General features: G+C 44.4%; 3 protein-coding genes across 3 annotated transcripts in view; 1 reads left to right on the top strand and 2 right to left on the bottom strand.

The window, feature by feature from the left end:
• Positions 1 to 49: 49 nt before the first annotated feature.
• LOC119449892 (uncharacterized) lies at positions 50 to 12,374 on the bottom strand. The gene is made up of 7 exons (XM_037713172.2): positions 12,357 to 12,374; positions 11,571 to 11,803; positions 11,191 to 11,285; positions 2,764 to 2,871; positions 2,479 to 2,623; positions 839 to 876; positions 50 to 197 (listed from the first exon to the last, which is right to left on the bottom strand). Exons 1-6 carry the CDS (start codon positions 12,372 to 12,374, stop codon positions 840 to 842), a joined length of 636 nt encoding a protein of 211 aa, XP_037569100.2. The 3' UTR covers positions 50 to 197; position 839.
• LOC119449886 (DNA-directed RNA polymerase III subunit RPC1) lies at positions 12,065 to 21,900 on the top strand. Its single transcript, XM_037713166.2, has 5 exons — positions 12,065 to 13,539; positions 13,932 to 14,231; positions 15,947 to 16,229; positions 17,884 to 19,388; positions 20,934 to 21,900. Exons 1-5 carry the CDS (start codon positions 12,403 to 12,405, stop codon positions 21,873 to 21,875), a joined length of 4,167 nt encoding a protein of 1,388 aa, XP_037569094.1. The 5' UTR covers positions 12,065 to 12,402; the 3' UTR covers positions 21,876 to 21,900.
• A 3,201-nt stretch (positions 21,901 to 25,101) lies between these two features.
• The window catches only part of LOC119449888 (ubiquinol-cytochrome-c reductase complex assembly factor 1-like), an 11,494-nt gene continuing 8,595 nt past the window's right edge, over positions 25,102 to 28,000 (bottom strand). Inside the window, exons 7-8 of the mRNA XM_037713169.2 lie at positions 26,022 to 26,135; positions 25,102 to 25,287 (exon numbers count right to left, since the gene is read on the bottom strand). Of these exons, the coding sequence (XP_037569097.1) occupies positions 25,189 to 25,287; positions 26,022 to 26,135 (213 nt within the window). The 3' untranslated portion in view covers positions 25,102 to 25,188. The remainder of the gene's footprint in view (positions 25,288 to 26,021; positions 26,136 to 28,000) is intronic.

Here is a 28,000-nt window from a genome sequence, read left to right as displayed (position 1 = left end):
TTGTTTTAGAGTTAGAAGCTTGCTGTTGGCTATAAGACCCTGAGGTGCCTTGTGAAAGAGGTATAAATGACACACACTTTATTTCTACATCATATCTAATTTGTACTACACAATATTATAAAAAAACCACAGTCGCGCTCTTGATCTGTGAGTGCTTTGATGCTCCTTCATGCTACCGGGGTATTCAGAGCCATTTGCTGGAAAAAATGGAATAAAAATATAAGAGAAAAAATAATAGGCACTTTTTTTCTTTCGTTTGTTGTGCTTTTGTTAGATTGAGAGTCAGCATATGCACAGAGTGGTGAATTAAGTTAAAGAGGAGCCCTTTAAATGCCAGTGAAACAAAATACAAAAAGATATTTTCATATCATGTCTGAATGAAACATTTCATTCACATTAGTTTGTTATGCAAGCATTGTCAAATGTACATCTTGGGTCAGCAATTAGAAGTAAATGATGAAAATTTATTAGAAACTTCCATTCTCGGTCATCCGCATCGTGGAGCATTAGCTAAGCATTACTAGAACGTTAGCACTTTTGAGGTGACCAAGGCATTAGATCACTGGACTGTGCCATTAACCAGGCAAATGCTGCAAGAAGGCTTGCGTACTTGAGCTTTCTCGGGCTATTAGTATTGCATGCTGGTTGCAAAAATGAATTGCTTGAAATGTTAGTATACGACAGATGAGCCAGTAATATTACTTGGACTTATTACAGACAAAACAATGTGCATATGAGCCAGACTTATCACTAGCTGCTTTTGTAAGAATTCTTCTGGACAAGTCCAACATGTCTAAAGCATTGTGTTTCATGGTAAAGTTTAGCTTGCCAGACTTACCTCAGTGCAGGCGGTTCCAGAGGGACAATCCGAATGGCCTGCAATATGTGGGAGTAAAATATTAGTAAGTGCAGTGGCTTTCTGATTGGTATAACTTTCTCGAGTTATTATACATCTAGCAAAACAAACTCCTGTTGTGATTTGCTAGACAGTTAGCTTGCACACCACTTTGTTCAGGACAACTTTCTTAGATCAGGCAGAAATAGTGCAACTTTCTTCTTTTGTGTTTGCAAGAAAAATATTGTCTAAAGAACAGCTGCCATAACCACCAATGCTCCTGTGGCAAACTTTCAAAAACCAAGTGCACTTGTGGTTGCTCTTTAGAGAGGGTATTTCCTTCAAGATTCCCTGCAACAACCTTTTGTCGAAGCAGCCATTTCGTTAAATCCATAGCTTTCCTTGCTCTCTTGTCATTGGATATACAGGGTGTTTCATTTTAGCTGCACCAAGTTTTTAAAGTTGCCTGTGGCAGATAGCACAGTTATAATCCTTGATCTAAACTATTCGATGAGGCGGCCATTGCTTACACGAGAAATCAAAATGCCTAATTGAATAATTAACATAATTACACTAACTTTTTAATTAATGATTTTCCGGCACATCTTTCAATCTACGAAATATAGCCGCTGAGTTCGCAAGGCGATATATATCCACTTAGAACGAATTCTGAGGATTGAACCAGTATCGGATATTAATTTTAAATGTGTCCAACAAAATGCATGGGTGTTCCAGTTAACTTTTCGAGAAAAACACCCTCACCAGTAATGCAGCTACAACATGGCACATGCTTTCACAGCTAATCTTTCGACAGGGCTGTACAGTAGCTACACAAAAAGTATCACAAGTGCTAACAGACACACCCTACACCTTTCAGAGAATACAGGTTTGGTGTCAGATTGGTCATTTGATGAGCTTGTTGTATGGGCAGAAATGCACTGGTAAAGCTATTGCAAACTGATGCCAACACAGACACTAATACAGACACGATAATGCTACACACAGACACTAACACAGAGAAAAAGAGCAGACAAATGTGTTGCAAGGCCTCTTGATGGGACTCTAAAGAGAAACATGATCAGTTTAGGTAGATAAAGTATTCTTCCATATTAAACTCTGTTTTTGTTAATTTCGCAGTAACATGTTGACTATTAAAAGAGACAATTAAATTTCCATTTTTTAAATTTTGCACTGAAACCGCAGCACTGGTGCGTCATTTGACCTCATGGATTTAAAAGTATGTTTTCGTATTTGAGCTGTCCTTTACCCCATATAAGCTTCTTGAAACTTCAGTCATTGGTTCTTTTAGAACACTATATAGTCCATCTTTTCCGTCCAAAAAAAAAAAAAAAAAAACAATTTATTTGACCCGAGCAGGTTCTATTAGTAACATCCCCGACATCATATAGTGAGCTAGTGTGGGAACTTCATGGCAGTGTCGCCACCTGTACTTCATTTTTGCATCCTTTATGGCTTATCAAGCCTCCTCTCACAGTAATTAGTGGCCTCTCTGTTATTGTAGAGTAATTTACTAATACAGCTAAACATATTTTTCTCTTTAGTGTCCCTTTAAGAAGCGATCATGAAGCATCTGCACATTCGTCAGAAATCTATATATAAAATAATGATTGAGTGTCTCGTACTTGTCCTGGGCGCCAGCAATCCCGGGCACGGAGCAGCAGGGGATCTCGCAGTTCTTTTGGAACGAGTGCGGAGCATAGCGGTTGTAGAGACCCCAGATGCTGTTCATCAGCTTTGGGTTGTACTTTGGCAGTGTTGTCTCAACCGCTGCACAATACAAAAGTGTGTGGGTCAAACTACTCCAATCCTAATAGTTTTCCGACCGAGAGATAGAAATGTCTTTTCGTAGTATTATTAGCACTGTGGGCTAGTCTGCTAGGACTTGTCGATTTAGCTCTGGAACTTACTGCTGGTCGGTGGTTCAAAGATGACACCAAGATTCTTTGTTTGCTCTTCTGTGGCCTTCTTGTGCAGATTCATGGCAGTGTGCATTGTGTATGGTATGGAAGCCATGGCTGAAAAAAAGACAAAAGCTGTTTGTTTTTTTGTTTTGTTTTTTGGCATCTCAGCAGTTAATAGCTGAATGTCTTTGAATACCTTGGAATTATATTTGTTTTCTTATTAACATACTACATGCGCTCAGAAGGCATTATTGTATGGGGGGGGGGGGGGTGCATTGCAAGATAAATGAGAAAAAAATACAATTTATTAAACTAATTTTTAATTTACAATTAAAAAATTACTTTTATGCTACTTTTACCAAACATTTTGTATTATAGAACATTGAGCATATATATTTTGAAACATGTTCGCTAAGTCCTTCCCGATGTGTGCAGTGTAACAACAAATTAACTAATACTTGCAGTCCTTAAAGATACCTTCTTAACTATATGTGATAGTCTTTCTTGTTGAAGTTCTTCATTGCAGATATTGAATGCTGTTTCATCAAAAGCCTTGCAAGAAAAAAAAAAAGGCAGAACTCCTCAAAATGGAGTGGCACTATTTGTTGAACACCGCTGCCACCTAATTGCTGGCTGTTGTCATTGGCCAGTCTCTCGGGAAGTGGTCGCTGCTTGTTCTCTCCTTTCTCTCTCTCTCTCTCTCTCTCATTTTTTCCCTCCTTGTGCCAACTGTCGGACCACCAGCAGTTGTTGCTAAGCCTCTTGAGTTGTTGCTGGACCCAACGTTTTTAGAACCTAATCTAAAAACGTTGGCTGGACCGCACAGCGCGGAGCTTTTCGAGATGGCGTTACTGTCGCGAGTGTAAACACAATTAGAAAAGCTCTAGGCGTTCTCTGGGAAAGTTTTGTGATGAGACAGAAAATAATAGGGAGCAGGCTACAAGGTTCTGACTGGTGTTGCAGAAGTTGCGGGGCGCTTTTTCCGTCGTGAGGTCCTTTTTTCGTTGTGACGATAGAATGGATTTTTATTGCGATAGCAATTATATGGACACTCCAGGCGAATTTGCTCCACGCACCCCGAGCGACCGGCCGCGCGCGTCCGCCTGGGCGGCTGTATCTTGAAAGCCAACTGCGGCGGGGGCAGAGTCCTCCCTGCGCTATTTTCGCGGCTTAGTTCACGTTGACGCGAGCCGCGGGACGAAAGTCAATTCGCTCGCTGCTGCTGCCGCGCTTACTCACTACGGCGTTTTGACAGCGAGTTTCCGCGGTCATCGAGTGAGATGCGTTCATGTTTGCTTGTGCGCGCGTGACACCATGCTCGTTAATTGAGTTAGTACGCCTATGTTTACAAGTTTATACGGTCGATCAAACTATCCTTACTTCCTATAGCCGTCCACTAATTTGCTATCGCAATCGATGCTTCGCCTTTCGGGCGAAACTGCGACTTTTTTTTGCAACTACTGCTTCAGGAGGGCACATGTAACCGGTAAACGGAGGCCTCAGGAGAGCACCTTAGATTGTAATAAAGCAGGCGGCGCGCAGGATCTCCGGGGCACTCAAAGGGCAGTGGACTGATCAAGCTGGAAGTAGTGCGGTCCGTGTTCCAGCTTTTGTGTCTCCGTTGCCGCTTTGGTGTCCTGGAGGTACCGCCACTAGTACGAATTAATGACACGTTGTTAGAAGTAAAAGAAGAAAAATTATTAAAGAAATTTGATCACGCCCAGCCGCCAATTTGTAACGCGAAGTTGAGCGCTACTGCGCCCCTCGACTTCTGCAACACCAGTCAGAACCTTGCCGCAATTGGCTATGACATTTTTATGGGCGAACGACGTGTGCTTTGGACACGACACTCCAGACAGACTGCGTCGTGTTGCGCGCGTGCCTGTTTTGACGACTGCGCCGCGACCTCGACGTGCAGTAGCCACGCGCTTTACTACGGACAAAGGAACCAAGGACGACCAAGGAACGTCCCAGTTAGTCTTATCAGCCCAGCGCGACTGCGCGCGGGCCAGGCATCCGTCACACACGTGCGCTGATCATGATCGTCGTACAGCCGTAAACGGCTTTCTCATTCTCACTCCGTGCGCACGCGTGGCCCTTTGTGAGCCCGATAAGAATCAAGTCCGCGATGACGTCAGAGCCATTGCACGCAAAAAAAAAAAAAGCGCGTCATTGTGCGCAGCATCTTGTCATGTCATATATATCTCCGCGTACTTTTGTAAACGGGCTGCGGTGAGATCTTTACTCGCACGACTCGTTGCTACAAATATATTGCGGCGAAATGTACGATATGTGTCGGTAATGTGCATCGTATTGCACTGAAGACCGGTACCTTTTAAATTGTACCTTTAGACAAACGGTATCTGTGCACCGTACAATCTCGCTCGCTGACTGCATAGTCTGGCCTCATCCAGGGACGCAGTTCTGGCATGAAGGTGTAAGGACAGGGATAAACCTACCGTGCGCAGCTGTGACGTGACGATCAGGTGTTAGGCCGACTAGTTTAAGCTTCAGTCGTACGTGTTGCGCAGTGCTCGATCCCTCATAGTTCTTTCCTTCCTCCGTGTTTTCTGGGCACGAATTACGCCATATGTTTAAGTTTTCAGCCAATAAAAATTGTCAAAATGACGAATTTGACAGGGTCCAAAACAGCAGTCGGGTGCACTTTACGTGCTGCCTGGGCCCTGGGGAAGGGTGGCTAGAATCCTACCTGGGATGCGATCTCAGAACGGTTCAAAAAGCGAACCGTTCGCTGCCCTCGCGTGATTGGTCAGAATCGTACCTTTAATTGTCATCAAAAGCGCCACTCTGACGAAACATACGAGGCCTAATGAACGGTTAGTTTTCCGCACCGTTATATAAGAGTGCAAAAATCGTTGGCGTCGACCGTGGTCACTCCTGCAACAAGGCGCCGCAGGACATGTTGACGATCAAAACACGAATCGGAATGGAATCGGAATAGAATCGTCGCATTTGTACAGTTTTACATTGAATATGCGATTGCATTGTTTCGAAATCGAGCTGGTATGAGCGCCATGTAATGGATCGCAGTCGTTAGCATATCCAGAAATGTTTTTTTTCGGGGAGGGGAGGCACGCACTTGACCGGAATGGGGTGGGAGGGGAAGAGGGCTAGGTAGACCGCCTATACAGAAATTTCGGGGAGGGGGGCACGTGCCCGGAGGCCACCCCCTGCATGGCTATGCCACTGATCGCTGTTGCAGTAGTTTGCCTGTCAGCTATATCTGTCAATAAGGTACACCAAATCTGAGGTCACTGACACTGCCGGGGAGTAAGCTCTGATTACAGGTGCACTCTTTTTACACTTTGCGGAAGTCCTTGCTCGTGTCGCACGCGCACATATAATGAACTCGACTATAACAACCGCGTTTATGTGGTTGTATTCTGAGCTTGCCACCACCGTGTAAATAAAGTATTTGAGATAAAAGAAAGTCGTTGAAGGACTTCCAACCCAAAGGGGTGTCTCGTTCCAGCATTCATGAATGTGCTCGACCATTCCTGGTTATACGATGTCCGTACAATGCATATATTCGTCTCAAGACAGGAGTTGCTCTTTTGACGCAGGAAACGTTGTGTCGGTACCACAGCAGCCGCAGCGCGTCGTGTGCACGTCCGTCGCCGCCATCCCCATATCGGACAAACGGCACAGACGTGGACAGGCACTTCCAGGTTCTTATCAAGCACTTTTGTCGCCTCTCTACAAAAGGCATGTGTATCGAATGGCGCGCGGAACACAATGCCTACTTGGCGGTTGTTGACGAACAAAACAAGGACCAACAGGATTACACCCTCACAAGACAAGCGCAGCCACGTGGCCTCGTCCCTATAGGGCAGGAAATCCGCACTACTACACCATAACGTATCACCATTCTACCGGCAAATCTTTGCAACTATCAAAATTAGGGAATCGCAACACATGCAGTATGATGATTGTTGCTTGCCAAAACTGTTGATAATTGCCAAAATAAAATTTTTAACCAAGTTTTAGTAACTTCAGTGCGGAAGTTAAATTGGCGGGAAATAGTGAAATGCACCGTATATGTAGTACACTCTTAAAGAAGTTTGCACCCTTTTAGGCTTATCTTGTCCCACAACGATAATCATCTTCTGCCTTGCTTGCGTATCCTTTCTTGAAAACTCTGCGCTCGCTACTTTCCTGCCGAGAATGCTACGTCATGCATGTTAATAACGCGCATGCCGTTCGTGACCTGGAAGTGCCGGGCGCGCAGCGTAAGGAAATGCGGGCAAGCCAGATGACGATTATTGTTGTGGAACAAAATAAGCCCCAAAGGGTGCGCACTTTTTAAGAGCGTATGCCGGATAGGCCTTGAGCACTGACGTCGAAATAATTATAAAGACCGGCTGTATCTTTGCACAGGCAGTGAGTTATGTGCGCCAAAAATCGAGCTTCTTTTATTTTTTATTACCTGTGTAACATGGGTAGTTTGTGCACCGAAAGGGCAAGCTATCCCAAAATATCAACTAATAAAAATAACAAGAAAACGTTCACCGACGATTACGATACTTTCTAATGCGAAATTTGAGCGCAGCTCTATACGTGTTTTCATTTCGCGATATATTGGCTGGCGCGGACAATCTGTCTCGTGCGGCACGTTGTAAACGGAGCGAAGTGTGTCGCGATTGCCTCGCTAATCGGGAGATCTCGAGAGGCAGCGCGTGGGTGACGCGTGGACGCGATTCACAGCAGCCGCCGCAGACAGACCTCCGCTCATGCAGCGCTTTGTTTACATATATGGTATCGGTGAACAGACGACGGCGCGCTACTCTGGCGCCATCTCGTAGCGGTCGTCGCCGACGACCCCGTCTTACGCGGCACTACGCTTTTCTCCTCACGCTTTCGTGTCCTTCTCCGCATTCCGCCTCATGGTTCCGCTGCACCTTCCTCCTCCGCTTTCCTCCTCGCGTTCTCTTCGCTATCGCCGTCTTTCATCCCCCACTGCGCTCCGCATTCGCTCTTTGATCCTTTGTGCTCATTCGCTCGGTTACGCCGAGACGCCGACGCTCGCCGCAGGAACGGGCGCCTAAGATTTGCGCTCTAATATATTTTTGTTTAGAAGATCGCGAAGGATCTACGCAAGCAAACGAAATCGTGAGGCCATGCACTCTCTCCAGGAGAGATTCCGCCGTGAAATAATTTAATCGAACTGCAGACACGTACGCTGTTCTGTCAGAGCAGTTCCTAACTGCAGCTATGAGAAGAAAATACTGGACCGACTTGTATTACACTTCTATTACCGTCTTTATCAACGCCTATAGTTGATACTATAGTCATACCAGCAAGGTAAGTTTCAGGCAGCGGACTTTGCAGGAACATTATGGTTGGTAACAACCTAAGAAAGGCAGTGGCAAATACGCCGCTGTCCAACTCAGAGAATGTCTACAAATGCGACAACCAATCCGTGCCTTCGCTAATTTCCATGACGTCACTGCTGGGCAAATTAATTTCAATATCGGTTTCTCTCGGAATTATATGTTTTGGAGCGCGGATGCACAGAAGGCCAGTCTAGTGCGGTTCTGTGGGCGGAACTTATACGAAATTCGTTGTCACCAGAGCGCAAAGTCGAGGGAGGGGGGGGGGGGGGGGGGGAGGAGGCGGAAGGTGATGCGCCCCTCTTCGCCTGGCGATGAGAAACGCCTACATACATACGAGCAGTCCATATACGCATGGGAGCCCCTCACCTTCGAGCAAGGGAAGATTTTTAAGCACCGGTTGTCGCTGAGAGTGGTCGACGACCGCCCGCTTTCCGACGAGACTGTCCAGTAGAGGCTTCAAAATTTCGCACCCCATCGGCGCAATTTTGTCACGCAAATTAACAATAATTGCCATCGATATCGAGCGCACCCCCCCCCCTTTTTTTTTTAACGCTGCGCATATCCTGTACTTTTCTCGCAGCAACGCAAGCGCGCGTGGCGGACTCCTATTGTGTACTCTACAAAACCGGTCATACCCTTTGGGGCGTATTTTCGGCCCACAACAATAATCGTCACTCACGAACGGCAAGCGCGTTATCAGCGTGACGTACATAGCATTCCTTGACAGGAAAGTAGCGAGTGAAGAGTTTCCAAGAAAGGAAACGCAAGCACAAGACAGACGGCGACCGATTATTGTTGTGGGGCAAAGATATACGTCCCAAATGACGTGAACTTGTTTTTAAAGTGTACACCACACAGTGTTTACTCCCGCGCGTTATATTGGACACCTTGCTTTGCACAAGTTTACACCCTTTAGGGCTTATCCGGCTTATCTTGATCCCATACAATATAATCACCATATATCTTGCGCGTCCGGTGCTTTCAGGTTACGAACAACGAACACCATGCGCGTATCAGCGCCGCGCCATAGCCGTGGTGGCTCAGCGGCTATATATGGCGTTCCAGGCGTTGTGCTGCAGAGCACGAGGTCGCGGGTTCGATAACCGGGCCGCGGCGGCCACATCCCGACGAGGGCGCCACACCCTTCGTGGTGTATCTCGTCGCCAAACAATAATCATTCGTCTTGCTTGCGTTTCCTAGCTTGAAAGCTCTGCGCTCGCTGTCAAGAACACTGTCAAGCTGATAACGCGAATGGCGTTCGTGACCTGGAAGTAATGGGTGTTTTTTGCGCGCGAGATATATAGATGATTATTGTTTGGGACAATTAAGATAAGACCCCCAAAGGGCGTAACATTTTTAAGTGTAGCATCGCTTGCCAGGCCCTATAGACTTGCGTGCATATCGGTTATCATACGAGTACAATTCCATTTGGTTTGCTGCATCCTGTCATCATCATCTGAATTCGATTTGTCACCCTTTCTCATTTAAATCGGGCATCATATGCGACCTCTTTATGCGTACTACTGCCAAATGTCCTGTAATACTTAATTACGCTGCTGCTTACTGTGCCCTTCCACGGGCGGTAGAGAGGTAAAGCAAAACCAGATTAAAAAAAAAACTGAAAAAAAAAGTTAGTCGGAAGTAGTGCTTGAAAGGAAAACACAACATCTGTGCCAGAATATGAGCTCGAAAAAAAAAAGAAGAAGAAGAAAAAGTATGTAATTGCGCCCTCACACCATCCCCTCTCTTATATTATTATTATTATTATTATTATTATTATTATTATTAAAAATTAAATTAAATTATGGGGTTTTACGTGCCAAAACCACGATCTGATTATGAGGCACGCCGTAGTGGGGGACTCCGGAAATTTGGACCACCTGGGGTTCTTTAACGTGCACCTAAATCTAAGTATACACGGGTGTTTTCGCATTTCGCCCCCATCGAAATGCGGCCGCCGTGGCCGGGATTCGATACCGCGACCTCATGCTCAGCAGCCCAACACCATAGCCACTGAGCAACCACGGCGGGTATTATTACTATTATTATTATTATTATTATTATTATTATTATTATTATTATTATTATTATTATTATTATTATTATTATTATTATTATTATTATTATTATTATTAAGGCAAGCATATTTATTTCTTTCTGAAGGCGAGAAAAAAAGCGAAATATTGTTTGAAGACAAAACCTATTGTTACTGCTGAAAAGGTTGATATCTACTAATCAGCAACCAGGGCTCAATACAGCAGTTCGACATAGTATCGACTGAGAACGTCTTTCATAAATGGTTACGCCAATCCGACAGCCTGAAGGGTGCATTAGTATTTCTTTTCTCACTCTCTCTATTTCACGGAAATAATGTGTAGTTAGAGTAAACACGAGCACGTTTATAGGAGGATGTGCATTTAACATAAGCACGGACACATCTAGCAAAGTGCTCAAGAATTGATATTGCTAAATGAGCCGCCTCAAGAGCTATTCTCCTCGGTTATCAAGAAGCATGTTATGCCTTTGCGGGCCCTGCGATGTCGTTCAATACCTGCGATAAGCACTGCGTATCTTTGGACAATGCCATCTAGCTCTACCGCGCTCTCTACAGTGCGGATAGATAGAAAGCGCTGATAAATAAAATAATTATGCAATAGGGAGCAGCAATTAAAGAGGGAAGATTAGCAGAGTCTGCTGTAAGCCTCTCGCACGTGCAAAGCGAGTGCCACTCGTATGCATATCTTGAAGGGGAGCCACACTTTAATGACAAGCCAGTGATAGAGCGACAGCACGGCCCCCTTGTGAACAGCACCAGCGTTCAGAGATTGTGCCGAGGCCAGGAAGGGGGACCACAGACTTGCAATAAAGCTTGGAAGTAAACCGAGAGATAACAGTGCTGAGAAGCATGTAAGACCGCGCTTTCGAATGCAGTGTGGACGGACGTATCTCGGGCTTTACACACTTCGATTCAGGGCGGACGTGAATAACGCGCGCAAAAAGCTGTTCACATCCGGGCTCTCTCGCTTGGCATGGAGGTCGCGGACACCAGGAACATTAAGAATAGTCTTGATTAACTCACCGTCGCACGATTTGCTGCTGTCACGCAGCAAACTGTCGGGTGATGAGACAAAGCTCAAGCGAGCGATGTTGCAGCCGTGAGCCCTCAGTTTCGTTCTAGGAAAAATACAAATAAAGAGAAGAAGAAAGGTCACTTGCAGCCAATGAAATGTGACTTCAGTATGTGAGATATCATGTGTGGTAGATTACTGGGCCATTATTTTGCACGAGAAGTAGACGATAACGGAAAGCCATGATTGGGTACAGAATGCTTGAACGTACAAGAAGTTAAACATGTTGGTAAAGCGCGTCTGGGTGATCCGAGATGCGTTGCGTATCTAGTTAAAAGTAAGTTTAACTTGTTCACGTAATGAGGGCAATGACAGTACGCGTATAGTTCACCTTTTAGCAGGCACTGTGGAGTGCAACTTGGCGATGCGGACGCGGCGCGCTGAAGCAGACGGCCCCGCCGCGCTGTATTGCTTTGACGACGGAATGGTGCGCCGCTTCGCCGCTAGAGACTCGTGCTCCTTGTGCGTTATGGTTGACGCTGTCGTGGAAAATTGCTGAACAAAAATGACTAGCTGAAATAGACTGGGGACTAGAGAGAAAGGTTCGTCAGTTCGCAAAGCAGCCTAACGACTCGCAGGACTTGTGAGAAGTGATAAGCGTCTCCAGGCTAGGAGGTGCGATAAGCGGGGTATACAAGGTTCGCGATAATGGGGGCGATAATTACCTTGGCAACCGAATGAGCTGGAGAAAAAAAAAAGTACGTCGCTATCAATGTTTAGCTTGTAAGAGCTTTTGCACATAAATTTTCTGAAACTCGCGAATTGTTTTTGTACTATATTTCCTGGTAGGCTCTAAAACTGACGCAGCTTCCAGAACATGTTGGAAACTATGGAAACTCGCATGGCGGCGTGCATAGTGTTCTGTGTGCACGCATTGCTGGTAGAGTTACCACACCTATGTTCTGCGGAGGTGCACTGTACAGTACACTCTAGTACAGTCGGTACAGTAGTACAGTGAGCTACTAATGGCAGCCTTGTTATTGTTAAGAGGTTGAAGTCGCGAGAAGTCGTGTCCCGGTGCTGTTGTAAAGCATGTGCGGTTCCGAGCACAGGCAAGATAGCAACGCATTTGAAGAGCTGTTCAAAATTCTCGACTACAGGTACAGCGATGAGTTACTGTAATTAAGCTATCCATTTTGCTACTGCGGGTAAAGACGGTCAAGATGGTCAAAGAGCAGTTCCGTGAGGCGGACACCTCCATGAAAATAGCCAACATCAGTTTCGGCGTCCTCAACGCGAACGACATTCAGCAGCTCAGCCATGTGCATTGCGTCAGCAAGAACCTCTATCAGCGGGAATCTCTGCACAAGACTGTGCCGTACGGCGTTTTGGACAACAAGCTCGGTACGAGCCAAAAGGACAAGAAATGCGAGACATGCGGCAAGGGCCTCACCGACTGCGTCGGCCACTTTGGCCAGGTGAACCTGGAGATGCCCGTGTTTCACGTCGGCTACTTCAAGGCGGTCTACAACATCCTGCACACCGTGTGCAAGACGTGCGCGCGTGTCATGCTGCCTGCACCGGACCGGGCCCGCTTCCTCGACATGGTGCAGCGCCCGTCAACCTCTTTCCTGACCAAGAAGTCGTTGCACAAGAGGATTGTCGAGATGTGCCGCAAGCAGGCGAGCTGCCCGTACTGCGGCGTCGTCAACGGCCAAGTGAAGAAGTGCAGCCTGCTCAAGTTCGTGCACGAGCGTCTCAAGGCTCACAAGAAAAACGAAGGCGTCATCAAGGACCTTCAGGATGACTACCAGGAAGCCCGCGGCTACAATCCCGAGATCGACACGGTGATCAACAAAGTGACCAGCGACATTCTCAACCCGCTCGTCGTTCGCGACCTGCTCCGCAGGATACCGGATGAGGACGTGCCGCTGCTGCTGATGGACACGCGCTGCGGACGTCCCGAAGACCTCGTGCTCACGCACATCCCAGTGCCGCCGCTCTGTATTCGGCCGTCGGTCGTGTCTGCGCTGAAAGCGGGCACGAACGAGGACGACGTGACGGTGAAGCTGACCGAGATCATATTCCTGAACGATGTGATCCAGAAGCACCGCACCACCGGCGCCCGGATGCAGATGATCATGGAGGACTGGGACTTCCTCCAGCTCCAATGCGCGCTGTACGTCAACAGCGAGACGAGCGGCATCCCGCTCAACATGCAACCCAAGAAACCCACCCGCGGCTTTGTTCAGAGGCTGAAAGGAAAGCATGGTCGCTTCAGGGGAAACCTCTCGGGCAAGAGGGTGGACTTCTCGGGCCGCACGGTCATCTCGCCCGATCCAAATCTGCGCATTGACGAGGTAGGCAGGCATTCGATGTCCGTAAGCAGCCTGCCTATTTAGCCGGTGTCGTTTGTCCCACAACAACAGTTTGCATATGCTTGCTTTCATCATTCAGCACAAATTAAAATATGAAGGAGCAACAGTTTCCGTATGCTTGGTTTTCTTCATTCAGTGCAAATTATAATACAAAGGTACACCTTTGTCAGATCATCAGATACCTTAGTGCCTACCATCGTATTAATATGTGGTTATGCAATCTCAAACTTTTTTCTTATAGAATTCTACCTCATTCAGCAGCTGGATAGAGTGAGCAGCATAAATGTTGAAATATTGTTGAGAAAGCAAGAACAGCATTTTAAATATAACAATGTGTGTGAAGAGATTGGTGATCCTCGCACTTCAAATTTTAGGTTGGTGTTCCAGTTCATGTGGCCAAGATCCTCACCTACCCGGAAAGGGTCACCCAGTACAACCTTGAGCTGATGAGGCAGCTCATCCGCAATGGCTGTGATATTCATCCTGGTGCAAATTTTCTGGAGTGCCGTGGTTCTGGCTTCAAGCGTTTCCTGCGCTATGGCAACCGAGAGCAGCTGGCCCAGCAACTTCGGCCAGGCGACATTGTTGAACGGCACCTCAAGGATGGTGATGTCGTGCTGTTCAACCGGCAGCCTTCACTGCACAAGCTCAGCATCATGGCTCATGTTGCAAAGGTTTGTTGATTGCCTATTGTTCTCGTGTTAGCTGAAAAAACTGTTCTGGAGAGAAACAAAAAATCCGTTTAAGTATCAGCTGCATTAAAATATTTAATTTTTATTTATAAATACTGAAATCTTGAACAAGATGGAAGTACACAAAAGAAGAAAAAATCAGGCAATTGCATTCAGTATACACTGCTTTCAGAGTTAAGGTATCAGTAATTTTAATAATATCACTATGCTGGCTATGCAAACGCTGCTTGCACATGTGATTTATGCGTTTACGTGAACACAAGTTTCACAAACAAGAAGAGTGAGGAAATGAATAATTCACAGAAATGTGTTAATTAACATTTATATTTTGTGATTACGTTATATGTTTGTTTTGGAATCTTGAAGACAATCGTATTTGAAACCAACTTCATTTTGTTTGACAACTTCTAAACCAATTGTGTTTCCAGATATTTAATCTCAAATTTAATGCTCAGTACGCTAATTTCAGCATTCAGAGGTGGGAATCTTGACAAGAAGTCTTCTTTTTGGCAGCCATGAGCAGGGGCACAGCTGTTATCAGCTCCACCCGGCTTCTCGACTGGCTTGCTACACAAATGAGTTACATCACACGGGGGCTTGTTTTCATGTAGGGACTCCCACCTGTGAATGTGAAATTAGTGTACCGAGTGTCAAAGTCGATGGTGAATACCTCAGAACCCAAGCACTGTAGAAGAATCAAACAAAATGAAGTAGGCTTCAAATACAATTGTCTTTCAGTTTCTAATAAACATCAACCCGCCGTGGTTGCTCAGTGGCTATGGTGTTGGGCTGCTGAGCACAAGGTCGCGGAATCGAATCGCGACCACGGCGGCCGCATTTCGATGGGGGCGAAATGCGAAAACACCCGTGTACTTAGATTTAGGTGCACATTAAAGAACCACAGGTGGTCCAAATTTCCGGAGTCTCCCACTACGGCGTGCCTCATAATCAGATTGTGGTTTTGGCACGTAAAACCCCATAATTTAATTTAAAAAAATTTTTTTTTCTAATAAACATCAGTTGTAATCGTAAAATTAAAGAAAATATTAACACATTTTTCATAATTATATATTTGCTCACTCTCTGTTCAAGAGACTTGTGTTGCCAAAACTTATTCTCTGGACTGGCGCATGCATGTACAAAGTGTACATGTTGCTACCATCCCTAGTGATTTGAGCTCATGCTCACACGAGCTTACAGCAGTGTAGGGGGCATTATGGAGAAGGCCTGGCAACTTACTTTGCAAAGGTCTATAGATAAACCAGTGATGGTTGTTATGAATCTCTATCGCTTATGTGATAATAGGTGTGGATATGACATTTTTATTTTCATTGCTGGAGGTATAGCAATCTCCAAGTTATTACACCACACATTACAACATTAGTTGTGCAAGACAATCATTGTTAATTCCTTTTCTGTGCTGCACAATACAGCTGCTTCTTCCTATGGATCTCTTCTAAGTGCCTTTTTTTTTTTCTGTTGCAATTTGTGCATGCAAATGCTTTAAAATCTTTGAACACTGCATAAAGGTCAGCTTTGAACAAGCGCTGGTGCTGTATCATGGGACAATCACCCTCATGCTTTCACTTTTGCACGACACAACATCCAAAGTGGCAATTTGTACTGCCTCTCCTGTCCACACATCCGACAGCTATGGTACATGGATGTCTTTTTTTTTTAATTTCTTTTTTTTCTAGGTGTTGCCTCATCGAACCTTCCGGTTCAATGAGTGTGTCTGCACACCGTACAATGCTGATTTTGACGGGGACGAGATGAACCTTCATCTACCCCAGACAGAGGAGGCACGTGCTGAAGCCCTGGTGCTAATGGGAACACGTGCGAACCTAGTGACGCCACGAAACGGCGAGCCTCTCATAGCTGCAATTCAGGACTTCATCACTGGTGGCTACCTTATCACTCAGAAGGATGTCTTCCTGGATAGAGCCAAAGCTTGTCAGCTTGCGTCCTGCATGCTTGCTGGTATGATCAATTTCTTTTTGTTGCGTGAACCGATAGATTTCACCTGCACCCAGTGGTGTAGCCAGCAATGTTTGTTGGAAGGGAGGGGGGGGCACGTGCTTGATGTGCTCCACCCCTGGCTATGCCACTGCCTGCACCACAAACTTCACTGTGGTAATAATACTGGGAAGACTGCCTGTAGTGGTGTTCCTTAGCTGACTGACTGTCAACCATGGTTGGGTGTGCTTTTGTTCATTGAATGATATATCAGACAGCATCTCTTCTTTTTCATGTATTTGTTTGCGACAGCAGGGCCAGATAACATGGGCCAGATAAAGAGAAGCAAGGAGGATTGGTACTTTTCCTTTTCATTTGGAAAGGGCAGCACAATGTTAACAAGGGCAGAAAATAGCACAAGTCGGCGCCAGATCTCACCCGTGCTATGCTACTCAGAATAAATCTGTTAGATTACATTGTGCCCATGCACCGGAAGAAATGTAAAAATAAAAAAAAAATTGCTACCTCTCCTGTAATCGAGAGTAGATGTAAGCATGAAATGGGGGCTACCATATGGCGTCTTTTGCTGCCTTTGGTGACGCCGCCTTCAACCGCTTTTCTTCTTCCAACAGTGCAGCGCGCTCAGCATCTGTCGCTACTTTTTCTTCCTGTCGCGTTGAAGTGGTCGGCTGCAAATGTGCGGCCAACTCACGGACCGCTAGCATTGAAAAGAGCACAGGCAACCCTGTCAGCGCCAAAAAATGACAATCAAGTGTATGGTGCCCTGTATCTGCCTTTTGAACGTCGCTATTGGAAATCTCAAATAAAACTTCAGCATACTAGAAGTTACAGCTTGAGTGACATTGTGAACAAACATTAGGAAGGAATCGGAAGTAATATTTTTTGGGTTTGGGAAGTAACTAGTGTATGTAAAGCGGTCCTGTACAAAGGGTTGGGGGCCAGAGACCGCATTTTCTGAAGCTTTGACTGGTTGCTCGGATGTTCTCATTTGAGTGCCCGGATAAAGGCTGTGGCTTTTGTCTCAAGGTCACTTGAAGGTCGCCGACAATGGGAGCTAAAAGCATTTTATGCTTAATAGTAATAAAAGACATGAACACCAAAAAATGAAGCTTTCGCTTGCCAAATGCCAGCTTATAAATGCAGATAACTCTCTTTCAACCTAATTTTTTTTTTACTGCAGAAGATAACAAAAATCACATAGAAGTCCATTACATGAGCTGTCACATGTGCCTGGCACACAGAATATTCGCTGTTGTAAAATCGAACTTTAAAACTAATAATGTTAAAGAAAAAAATTCTTCCTGTGTATAATGGTGAAATTTATTTTAACAGACATGACTAGTGACACAACATTGTGATTTCAGGTAAATTTCTGTACATTTGGCATGGAATTACCCAGTTAATCATACTACGTATCTACTTAATCTATGTTAGTGGCTGATGTCTAACGTCAGCACAGTTTTTTTACAGCCATACAGTGCCATTTCAGCATATAATACTTCTTTGAGTATGTGACCATTAGAATGGGCAATGACGGTTTCCTCTGTTCATTGAATATTCACTGGCATTAAATGTATGCAGTGAGTGAAAGCTGTTTTTCTTTATTCCTGGGCTTGCAGTGATGTCTTAGTGTTAAACACTGCTCTGTGGTTTGCAGGCAAGGACACCAACATGAGTGTGGAGCTCCCGCCACCAGCCATTCTAAAGCCAGTGTGCTTGTGGACAGGCAAGCAGATCTTCAGCTTGATCATGCGTCCCAGTCGCTCATCTCCTGTGATGGCTTGCCTACGAGCCAAGGGCAAGTCATACACCTCGGGAGAAGAGATGTGCGTCAACGATGCGTACGTCCTAATCCGCAACAGTGAACTGCTCAGCGGAACGATGGACAAGGGCACCATGGGGTCTGGGTCAAAGAACAACATTTTCTACATTCTTCTTCGGGACTACGGTGACCAGTACGCTGCCGACGCCATGTGGAGGCTGGTGCGCCTCACCTCCTACTATATTCAAAACCGAGGATTCTCCATTGGCATAGGTGACGTGACTCCGGGTGCCGGCCTTATAAAGGCAAAGCAGGACCTGGTGAGTGCCGGCTATGCCCGCTGCGAAGAATACATCCAGCAGTTGAAGTGTGGAAAGCTTCAAGCTCAGCCTGGTTGCAATGAGGAGGAGACTCTGGAGGCAGTGTGTCTCAAGGAGCTCTCTGTTGTGAGAGATCACGCAGGCAAGGCCTGCCTACGCGAGTTGCACAAAACTAACAGCCCGCTAATCATGGCGGTGTGTGGATCCAAAGGGTCCTTCATCAACATCAGCCAGATGATTGCATGTGTCGGGCAGCAAGCCATCAGTGGTCATCGTGTCCCCAACGGCTTCGAGGACAGGTCGCTGCCTCATTTCGAGAAGCACGACCGCTCCCCTCAGGCACGAGGTTTTGTGGAGGACAGCTTCTACTCTGGGCTCACTCCAACCGAGTTCTTCTTCCACACTATGGGAGGTCGAGAGGGGTTGGTCGACACAGCTGTGAAGACTGCCGAGACGGGCTACATGCAGCGCCGCTTGGTCAAGTCCCTGGAGGACCTCTGCTGCCATTACGACAGATCGGTGCGCAACTCGTGCGGTGAAATCGTCCAGTTCTGCTATGGAGCTGATGGGTTGGATCCTGCCTCTATGGAAGGCAAGGAGGACAATCCGGTCGACTTTATCCGAGTCATGGAAGTGACACGAGCTCGGCACCCTCGCAGGGAGGAGCCGCCGCTTGACATGGATGAGATTTTGCAGCTTTCCAAGGAGATTCTGGGCAGCCAGGATATGAGTGCATGTGGAGAAAGCTTTCGAAACGATCTCGAAGATTTTCTGAACACTTATGCTGAAGGTGTTGCGAAGACACATGCACAGTACAAAGTCAAGGAAAGGAACATTCCAGTGCTGAAGCAGCTGAACCGGTTGACGTCATCACAGCTACGCAGCTTCTTTGATATCTGTAGAGAAAAATACCAGCGTTCTGTCATGGAACCTGCCACTGCTGTCGGAGCTGTGTGTGCACAGAGCATTGGAGAGCCAGCCACACAAATGACGCTGAAGACATTCCACTTTGCTGGAGTTGCTTCCATGAATATTACTCAGGGTGTGCCTCGGATAAAGGAAATCATCAATGCCAGCAAGGTAGGCCTTATCTTTTTCTTGTTGATTATACATAGTATGAACAAAATGAATGGAGATAAACAGATTAAGTCTGGCGAAATAAAATGTATGTGAAGGTGTAAGATCCTCATCACAGAAGAAATGTAGGTTGTTCTTCTGCATAGAAGTTTTGCACACAGAGACTGAAGCAAATGTGCATATTTGCTATCTGGGGCTATTATCTAACAACTGATATCCCTTGTAAATGTGCACAGCCAGTCAGTAATATTGCTGCTGTTCTGCAGATTAATATGTTTGACTAATTTATCCTGTGCACAGGTTTTCGAACACACAAAGGGCATCAAACACAAACTGTAAATAGGTATAAACAGGTAGAAATCACTCCTAAATTCTCACCATTTCGTAGTGTAACTGATTGGGCTTGTTCATGTTGCATCAGTTTTGTGTGAAGGGTGAACATTTAATGGAGACACTGAAACGGAAAGTCACGAGGACAAGCGCTTTTTACGGTTTATTTTGAAGCGACATAAGTAGAGAGCCCAGAAAAAAACCCAGAAACATGGTTCGAATATAAAACATTACAAAGAAAACAAGAAAGCCTGACAATGGAAAAATAATCCATCACTGTGCATGCTTGCCTGTACATTCCAAAAACAACAATCCTCCTCCCATGCCATGAGTGCAGCTTCAGTGATGCAGTAGCAGCAAAAGTCGGCATACTCATTCACAAGAATGCTGACTCATACTCGCTCCACATTTGTTTCACCAGCGTACGATAGTGAGGAACGTTGTGAGTGGACGTGAGTATAAACAGGAGCTAGTGCTGGTGAGAACGAAGAGAAGTGAGCACCGGTTAGTCAGTGGCAGTTATTTTGAGTGGACATAATTATGTACATGATTGGGTGCCAGTGAGTGTGAAAAGAAGTGACTATGAACGCAAGTGAGTGTTGGTGAGCATGATTGGGCACGAGTAGGAATGTGATTGAGTAGCGACGAGCATGCGTGCACGTGAGTGTGAGCTAGTACGTAGTCTGCGAAAATATTAGTGAGCGAGTATATGTTTATTTTGCCGACCTATGGGTAGCTGGTATCTTTTTGCCTGATGGTTACAGAAGTATGCTCAGACATTGAACTACACCCACAATCTTTGCAATGAAGCGCTAAGAAACCCTCCTTCCCATTTTTCACACTGTTATGGTGTTTCGCAGTTGGTCTTTCAAACACACGCTGCTCTATCCTACATAGGAGGCATCGCAGGAAAAGGGGTATTCTGTAAACAGCTTCGCGCACGCAGTTATCATACTGTGTATGATGCTTAACTTTGCATCAAGCGTTCCTATTTTAACAGGACAGCTGCCCTTTGTCAGTTCAAACAGCTTATGCAAAGCTCAAAAAATAACCTCTACACCCAAATGCTGCCCCAACCAGATGCAATGCCTGTATGGCATGGCAAGCTTTCTTGCTCGGCTATCACTAATAGAACATCAGTTTAAATGCAGAGAATAGGTGCTTAAATCTAGTTATTTGTCCGAGTTATAACAGAAATTTTGTATATGTTTTGTGCAGTCAATCAGCACGCCAATCATCACGGCTGCCCTGATGAACGACAAAGATGCCGAGTACGCCCGCTGTGTCAAGGGTCGCATTGAGAAAACCTTGCTGGGTGAAGTGTCAGAGTACCTGGAGGAAGTCTTTCTGCCTGACGACTGTTTTGTGCTTGTAAAGCTTGACATAGATCGAATTCGGCTGTTGCAGCTGGAGGTTACAGCAGATACAATCAGTTACTCGATATCAACATCCAAGCTTCGCATCAAGAGCCAAAACATCAAGGCCATTGGTGCCTCCTTGCTGACCGTTCGACCCACTGCAACTTCCAAGGTGTCCTTGTACTACGCATTGCAGAATTTAATGGAACAGCTGCCAAAGGTCGTCATCAAGGGCATCCCGAGCAGCTCACGGGCAGTCATTCATGCTGACGACTCGCTCGGGGGCATCAGGTACCGGCTTTTGGTGGAAGGGGATGGACTGCGGGATGTGATTGCCACCTACGGTGTCAAGGGCACGCAGACATCCTCCAACAACACCTCAGAGGTCGAGAAGACGCTCGGCATTGAAGCTGCTCGAGCCACAATTATCCGGGAGATTGGCGTCACAATGGCAAGCCATGGAATCAGCGTGGATCGCAGGCACCTTATGCTCCTTGCGGATCTCATGACTTTCAGAGGAGAAGTGTTGGGCATTACACGGCACGGCTTGGCGCGGATGAAAGAAAGTGCGCTCATGTTGGCTTCGTTTGAGAAGACAGCGGACCATTTGTTTGATGCCGCCTACTATGGGCAGACAGACGAGATCTCGGGAGTCAGTGAGAGCATTATCCTAGGTGTCCCTATGGCCATTGGCACAGGCTTCTTTGACTTAGTGCACAAAGTGGACTGGCAGCCTTTGGCCGCACCACGCAAGCTTGTCTTCGATCGCAGTGAATTTCACATTAAACTCGGTGAAGAGTGATAAAATAAATGTGTACCTGATGTAAGGTGGTTCTAACTTATTGTTTGTTGCAGGAATCTTTTAGCAGCATTAGTCTTATGTAGATTTAAAATAAGAAGCCTTGAATCAGATATGTGTTGAAGATTGGCTCAGTGGGGGCTGCTCTAGTTATGCATGTGACTATGATTGGGAAAGTGAAGAGTAAAAGCAAGTTCTTGCCCTTACTGTGGTCGTTTACAATAAATGTAGATTACTAGCATTGCATGCTTCCAGCATTGAGGTCAGTATTTGTGCCTGTTACACACTATCTTGTAAGCAAGCTGATTTTGATATATACTTGCATATTCTATATACAGAAGCAGCCAACGTTTTCACAGCAGTGTCAGTGAATTCATGTTTGCATGGTACTGATGTTGGAGAGCCATTGGCCTCCATATGATATTACATCTGGAAAAAAAGATTGTGCTTCATAGGATCATTTAATCTGGAAAAGGTCATGCATCAGGTCAGTAGCCGAATTACAAGCAAACTTGGATCAACAGATAGTCCTCTTGAAAAAAGCCCAAATAAGCAGCATAGCTTGTACATTAATAGCTCAGAACCACTGAAATATTTTATTCAAGGCAATAAAGAAAGTGGCTTATATAGACATGCGTTATAGTATTTTCACATTGTGTATGATGACCATTTTTGTGCACATTTGGAATGGCTGAATTTCATTGAAACATTGAAGAAGAATGTTGAAAAACTAATCGTGATTTTTGGTTACAATGCCATTTTGCACTGAGAAATGGTAGCAGTGGCATTTGAGTTGCTCTTTGGCCTTTAAGGATATAGATGACTGCTCCAATCAAGGCCTCATGCAAATATTGTCATGTGAAATTAACTGAGGAATTTGGTATTACGCACAAGTTGTCTTCTAGATTAATATCTGCAAGCATGTAACCCTTTGAAAAATACGGGACTTGTGGTTGGTACAACGAAAGGAGAATGTAGGGCTTAGTAGTTGCAGGGGACTCAAAACTTTAAAAACGGAGTTGGCAAAAGGATAAAAATGCACTGGAGCATATTTAGCAGGCATTCCCAAGTTAAATGGATAACCTCGAAAAGTACATAACTGCTGTTTTCTATTCGTACTAAACAAAAGGGCTCGATGTTCGAGGATAACGAAGCGAACTAAAGATCGGACATTGAACACGGAGCCGAAAAATATATGTATAATAAAGATAAAAGCAGCATTTTAGTTAATATAATGTTGCTGTATGGTAACGTTGATAAGATTCAAAGTTGGGTTGGACACCTTGGATGAAAGTGCTAGGAAGAAGCAAAGTTGACAAATCAGCCTGGCTTAAGAGTGTACAACTCTTAGTCTATTAGAGTAAACTCTCCAGAATTTCCTATAAAGTTTACGAATTTGAACATATCTTACAATTTTACAAATGTTGCATCGATACTTACAAAAAGTAAATTCTATTCTCGAAAAAGTTTCACACGTCGGTCTCTGAACCTTCGGTTGCAAGTCTTCCGAAGGTGAAAGGATGCAAGAGGGGTACTGAACTTGCTTTGAGCAAGTTTATATAGAGAAGTTCTTTAAGTAGGCGAATTCGACAACAGCAAGAATGCTGAAAAAGTCACTGTAATCGAAAACGTGTTGCTTATCTGTCTTCACTGGTTAATGTTTGCCGCTACTTGTGTGTTGCATCTAAAGATAAATCATAGTTAATAAAGTGCATATGTACCCCTAAAAAGGTGAGTGCTCGGGGCAAGATATATAAAAAAAGATGTGTTATTACCCCCCCCCCCCACCCCCCGGTGTCTGGCCATGAGATTTTATGAATTTTTAACATTTACAAGTACCACAATGTATCATATAGGTATCACAATGGATATCCAAAAAGCTTATCTCTCCCCCATAATATCTTTTGCAAAAGAGCAGTGGTATGAATATATTAGAACACACAATTTATTCATTACAATCACCTAACACTTTTACAGTGTGCTGCTGTCATAATGTTTTGTGTTCGCATATTCAGCATGCATAGATTGGCCAAAGTGAGTGTTTTATGATATGCTCATGGCTGCTTGCATGTGTTACAGAATACTGCCCATTACTTTCAAAAAAGAAGGGGTCGTTGGCATCAAAAGCTCCCATTACTTTTGGAAACAACTGATCATTTCTTTCTTTCCTGCCATCGCTTCTTTGTAGAATATTTCTTGTATTTCTGGTATAGGCTCAGTGTAACTCTATCGACAACAAACCTATTGTCCTTTGGCGGGTGTCGGGCACTAGCCATAGGTCTATTATAGCTGCTCTGCATAAGCTTGAAGATTGCTAGGGTTGCCGACAGTGGTGTACTTCCTCTTTTGTGAGGTAAGTCCTATCAAAATTTTGTTATGCTTAAGTTTTGCAATGTCTCCTCTTTGAGTCTTTTTGCCATTTTGTTATTTGTTGTGTGTACTTTTCATTGCCTCCAGTGTTTCCAGAATGTGTTGAGGCCACATCAACAACTTTTGACAATATTTCTGTACTTAAGGATTAGGTATGACACAGTAAGCAGCCCGAGCCTTGCAAATGCAGAAGGCCAGTAATAAGCTACGTTTGGTGCAAAGTGGTCAGCAGCGGTGGCTGGAGTGTCATCATGTTGCAGGTGATATTTTTGTAAGGCTTCCTATGAGCCATTCACAATTGTTATTGCTCATTAAGTTAGACCAAGCAGCCTAAGTGTAAATTTCTGTACATTGTACATGTGTAAGGCTTATATTAAAAGGCTTACATTCCAGATTACAACCTGAAACAGTGCCATTACTTACAACAAGCACAGAACAACGCCAATGCAACTTTCATATTTTCATGTTATGGCTCTTTGGTAGTTCACATTATCCGTAACATTTTTTGTAATACGCACAGTGTGCCACAGTTATGCTCGACACCACACCTGCTTTGGCTCTGTGCTGGGACACATGTTATGAAAGGCCGCACTAAAGCCGATATGCTGGATAACTACAGCCACTGGTTGACAGGTAAGTTCTTGGAGACAATGTCGCAATTTCTGCACAATACAGAGCTGCACACTTTTGTTTTCTTTATTTTGCTTGCGTAAACCCAAACCCCCCTCCCCTCAAAAAAGTGCTTGTTATGCTACACACAATATAGCAGCACCAAGTGCTTGCAAAGTTTCTCGTCTAATGCCAGAATAAAACGACAGATGTGGCTAGGATGCGCCGAACCCAGCAGCAATCGTAAGAATTTGGGCACGCATTACCTATTTTATTATATACACTATCCCACACACGCTGGCATGCACATTCCTGATGCACTGTGGAGCTTCAGGCACTAGTACAGTTTTTTGCTCTCACAGTCCAACAGAGGAGTCCAGCTTATGCTGTGTTCTGCTATAAATTGATCCAGTGTCATGTTGTCGAGCATATGAATCTGGAAAAAAGAAAACACACTCTTGCATCAGCAGTACATGCGGGAATGATGCCATTAATTGGCAGTACTACTTCAAAGAACTAATGAGTTGCATTCTGCACATGAAACATGAGTGCAGTGTTTTTAGCACTTTCAAGAGGAGCCTAGGCAACATGGCCGCAAGTGCAAGCAAAGCAATGACCTTGATGCGAGACATTTTCCACCAAAAAAAAGTTGGCGAAAGGTCTACTAGTAAAACATATATTCAGTGTAAAAAAAAAAAAAAAGTGTTGAATTTACGGAAATTAAGAACTGAAAATGCCAAGTCTTACTTATATGCTTGTATTGCTTGCATGTTGCTTTTGTCACATAAACATAATAAAGGTGCTGTCACAAAAAAAAAAAAAAATTAAGCCGCCTACAGCACAACATGCAAATGCTTTACTGTAAACATTTGCCAATTATGCTAGAAAGACTGTCGTAATGGTAAGACTACCAACTAACACAAAATTTACAGTGCTTAAGAGCATCTGCCCCCCCCCTTAAGGAGTGAAATGTATTCAACTTTCAGCTTCCTTCGCCTGGAAACTTCTCATTGATTGCCATGAAAAGTAAGACAATGCAATTACCTAGTGGTTGCTTGTTTGCATTCCTAAAGCAATAATTGTCTGAGAAATAAATAAAAGGCAGCTGGCACAAACTGGAATAACGCTGGATTGAGGTTAGAAATTATTTTGATTATGAACGATACAAACCTGTTTTCGGACGTAATGCACAAGTGTTTCTAGTGCCACAGGATCTCTACCTTCACACATGAGAAAAACACGCCAAAGGGCGCTAGCAAGTGCCTTGTCATCTCCCTGGAGACCCTGCAGGTAGTATCCACATGACACGTTTCAACTGTATTGCTCGACACTTGGTGCAAGAGAAGCTTCGATTTCCTGATGACCAGCCTTTATTGTATTAAGATTAAACAGGGTCTTATTGTTCCTGGAGGTGTTCTTACACAAAACAAAAACAGTTGAAACAGCAGAAAATTGTGCATTATGGTAATCTTAAACACTATTATTTTTGCCCGACAAGATGGTGTTAAAGTGATGGGTAGTGCAAACTGGGTATGCAAGACAACAGTAAAAACGAATGACATGGCAATTTGTCGGTCTCGTGCACCCCATCTTGCTACACTTCACATAACGCAATACCAACTTAGCTTCATCCTGTCTGTTCTTTTGAGGATGGTGTTACCTGAAGGCAAAACCATTTAAAGGTTTTGGTAAAATTTATGTGAGGACAGCCTCATCTAGTTTCCCTTTAGTCGTACCTCAGTATAAAAATCACAGATATTAAGAAATTATTGATTATATCAAAGTAAATCTAAAAAGGTTCTTGCTGTATCAACACGTAATGAATATATGCCCATAACGAATGTCAAGAAACGATGGCATTTTCGTTCTATACGTGACATTGTTTAACCAGGTTCAACTGTATATGTGGCATTTAAAAGAACATGCACAGATGTCTTACTCAAAGATAAAACAACAGAAGACGGGAAGGAATGTGATAGTCCGGTAATAACATTACGGCTTGGTCATGGTCGCGACATTTGGGTTTTAATGCGCATCGATGACTGAGGCCACAATGTGTACGAATAATGTTACCTAATGTTCCATCTATGGTAATGAAAACTGATGTGATATAACTGCACAGATGCGTAAAACAAATGTCAACAATTATATTAAAAGTAATAAAAGCCTGAACACCATCACAACAGTTGACAGTTACCACAGCAGATAAGGCAACTTCATTCAATTGCACATGAAGATATTTTGCTTTAACAGCTTCCCACGAGCACCTCAAAATTGTACATCAATAGACTGTCACTAATACACTCCACTCCTTCTTTTTCTCCCCCCCCCCCTTTTTTTTTTCTTCTTCACTTATCTGAGTGAAGTAGCAACATAAAATTATTGCAAGGCTAATTCTCAGGTGAGTCATTATGATGATTAAGACCATAGAATATAAGACAAGGGGGCAGTGAGTAAAGACAGCCACCAAGTCATAACAGAACATGCTCAGAGTATTACCACATCCTCTCAAATCACTTTCTGCCATTTGTAAGCCTTTTTGAACACTTTTCTGCTTGCAAAATATGACAAAGTCATGACTACATGATACACAATCTACCTGGATGCAATATGAAAATTACAGCATTATGGACAAACCGGCGTTGAGTGTTTGACCAAGGAATTTTTATGACACGCAGTAGCTCTACTACCAGTGGAAAAAGCAAGTACCTGCGCCCTATCATGTACATATTGTGTGGTGAGAAAATTGAGCCTTCACATGGACTATGGCATGACAGATTTGTTTTTGTTAACTGTGCAAGTGGGCTGAAATATGAGTTCATCGCAATGACATGTTCACTCACCCATTCTTGTAGAGACTATGGGCACGGCTAAATCCATTTTCATCAAAATGCACAAAGTATGAGTCAAAGCTTGCCACACATTTTCTTTAATTTTATTTATGGAGTCCAGAAGATGTATGCCACTCATTTGAGGCTTTAGTATCAGTGAAATATTAAAATAAACACTAGAAGGTTTGTGCAAAGGATTGTAGATGGCATATGAACTAATAGCTTTTCGTTTAATGTTGATGGCTCTGATGATTCTTAGAAAGCTGCCATCTTTTCCCTGGAGCATGTTCACAATTCTTCAAAAGCCTTTTCCAATTT

The sequence above is a fragment of the Dermacentor silvarum genome, chromosome 4 (genome assembly GCF_013339745.2).
Source record: "Dermacentor silvarum isolate Dsil-2018 chromosome 4, BIME_Dsil_1.4, whole genome shotgun sequence".
NCBI lineage: Eukaryota > Metazoa > Arthropoda > Arachnida > Ixodida > Ixodidae > Dermacentor > Dermacentor silvarum.
The sequence above is the reverse complement of the archived record's forward strand: the minus strand, read 5'-3'. Positions and strand labels throughout refer to the sequence as shown.

Bases quoted from the DNA above. Each gene is read 5' to 3' on its own strand.
- LOC119449892 (XM_037713172.2), bottom strand. The intron at 11,286-11,570 runs GTGAACTATACG...TATTTTTCCTAG, and splicing joins TCCACAGTGCCTGCTAAAAG to AACGAAACTGAGGGCTCACG. The intron at 877-2,478 runs GTACGAGACACT...CACATATTGCAG, and splicing joins ATTGCTGGCGCCCAGGACAA to GCCATTCGGATTGTCCCTCT.
- LOC119449886 (XM_037713166.2), top strand. From the start codon at position 12,403: ATGGTCAAAGAGCAGTTCCGTGAGGCGGACACCTCCATGAAAATAGCC. The intron at 13,540-13,931 runs GTAGGCAGGCAT...TTCAAATTTTAG, and splicing joins CAAATCTGCGCATTGACGAG to GTTGGTGTTCCAGTTCATGT. The intron at 14,232-15,946 runs GTTTGTTGATTG...TTTTTTTTCTAG, and splicing joins TCATGGCTCATGTTGCAAAG to GTGTTGCCTCATCGAACCTT.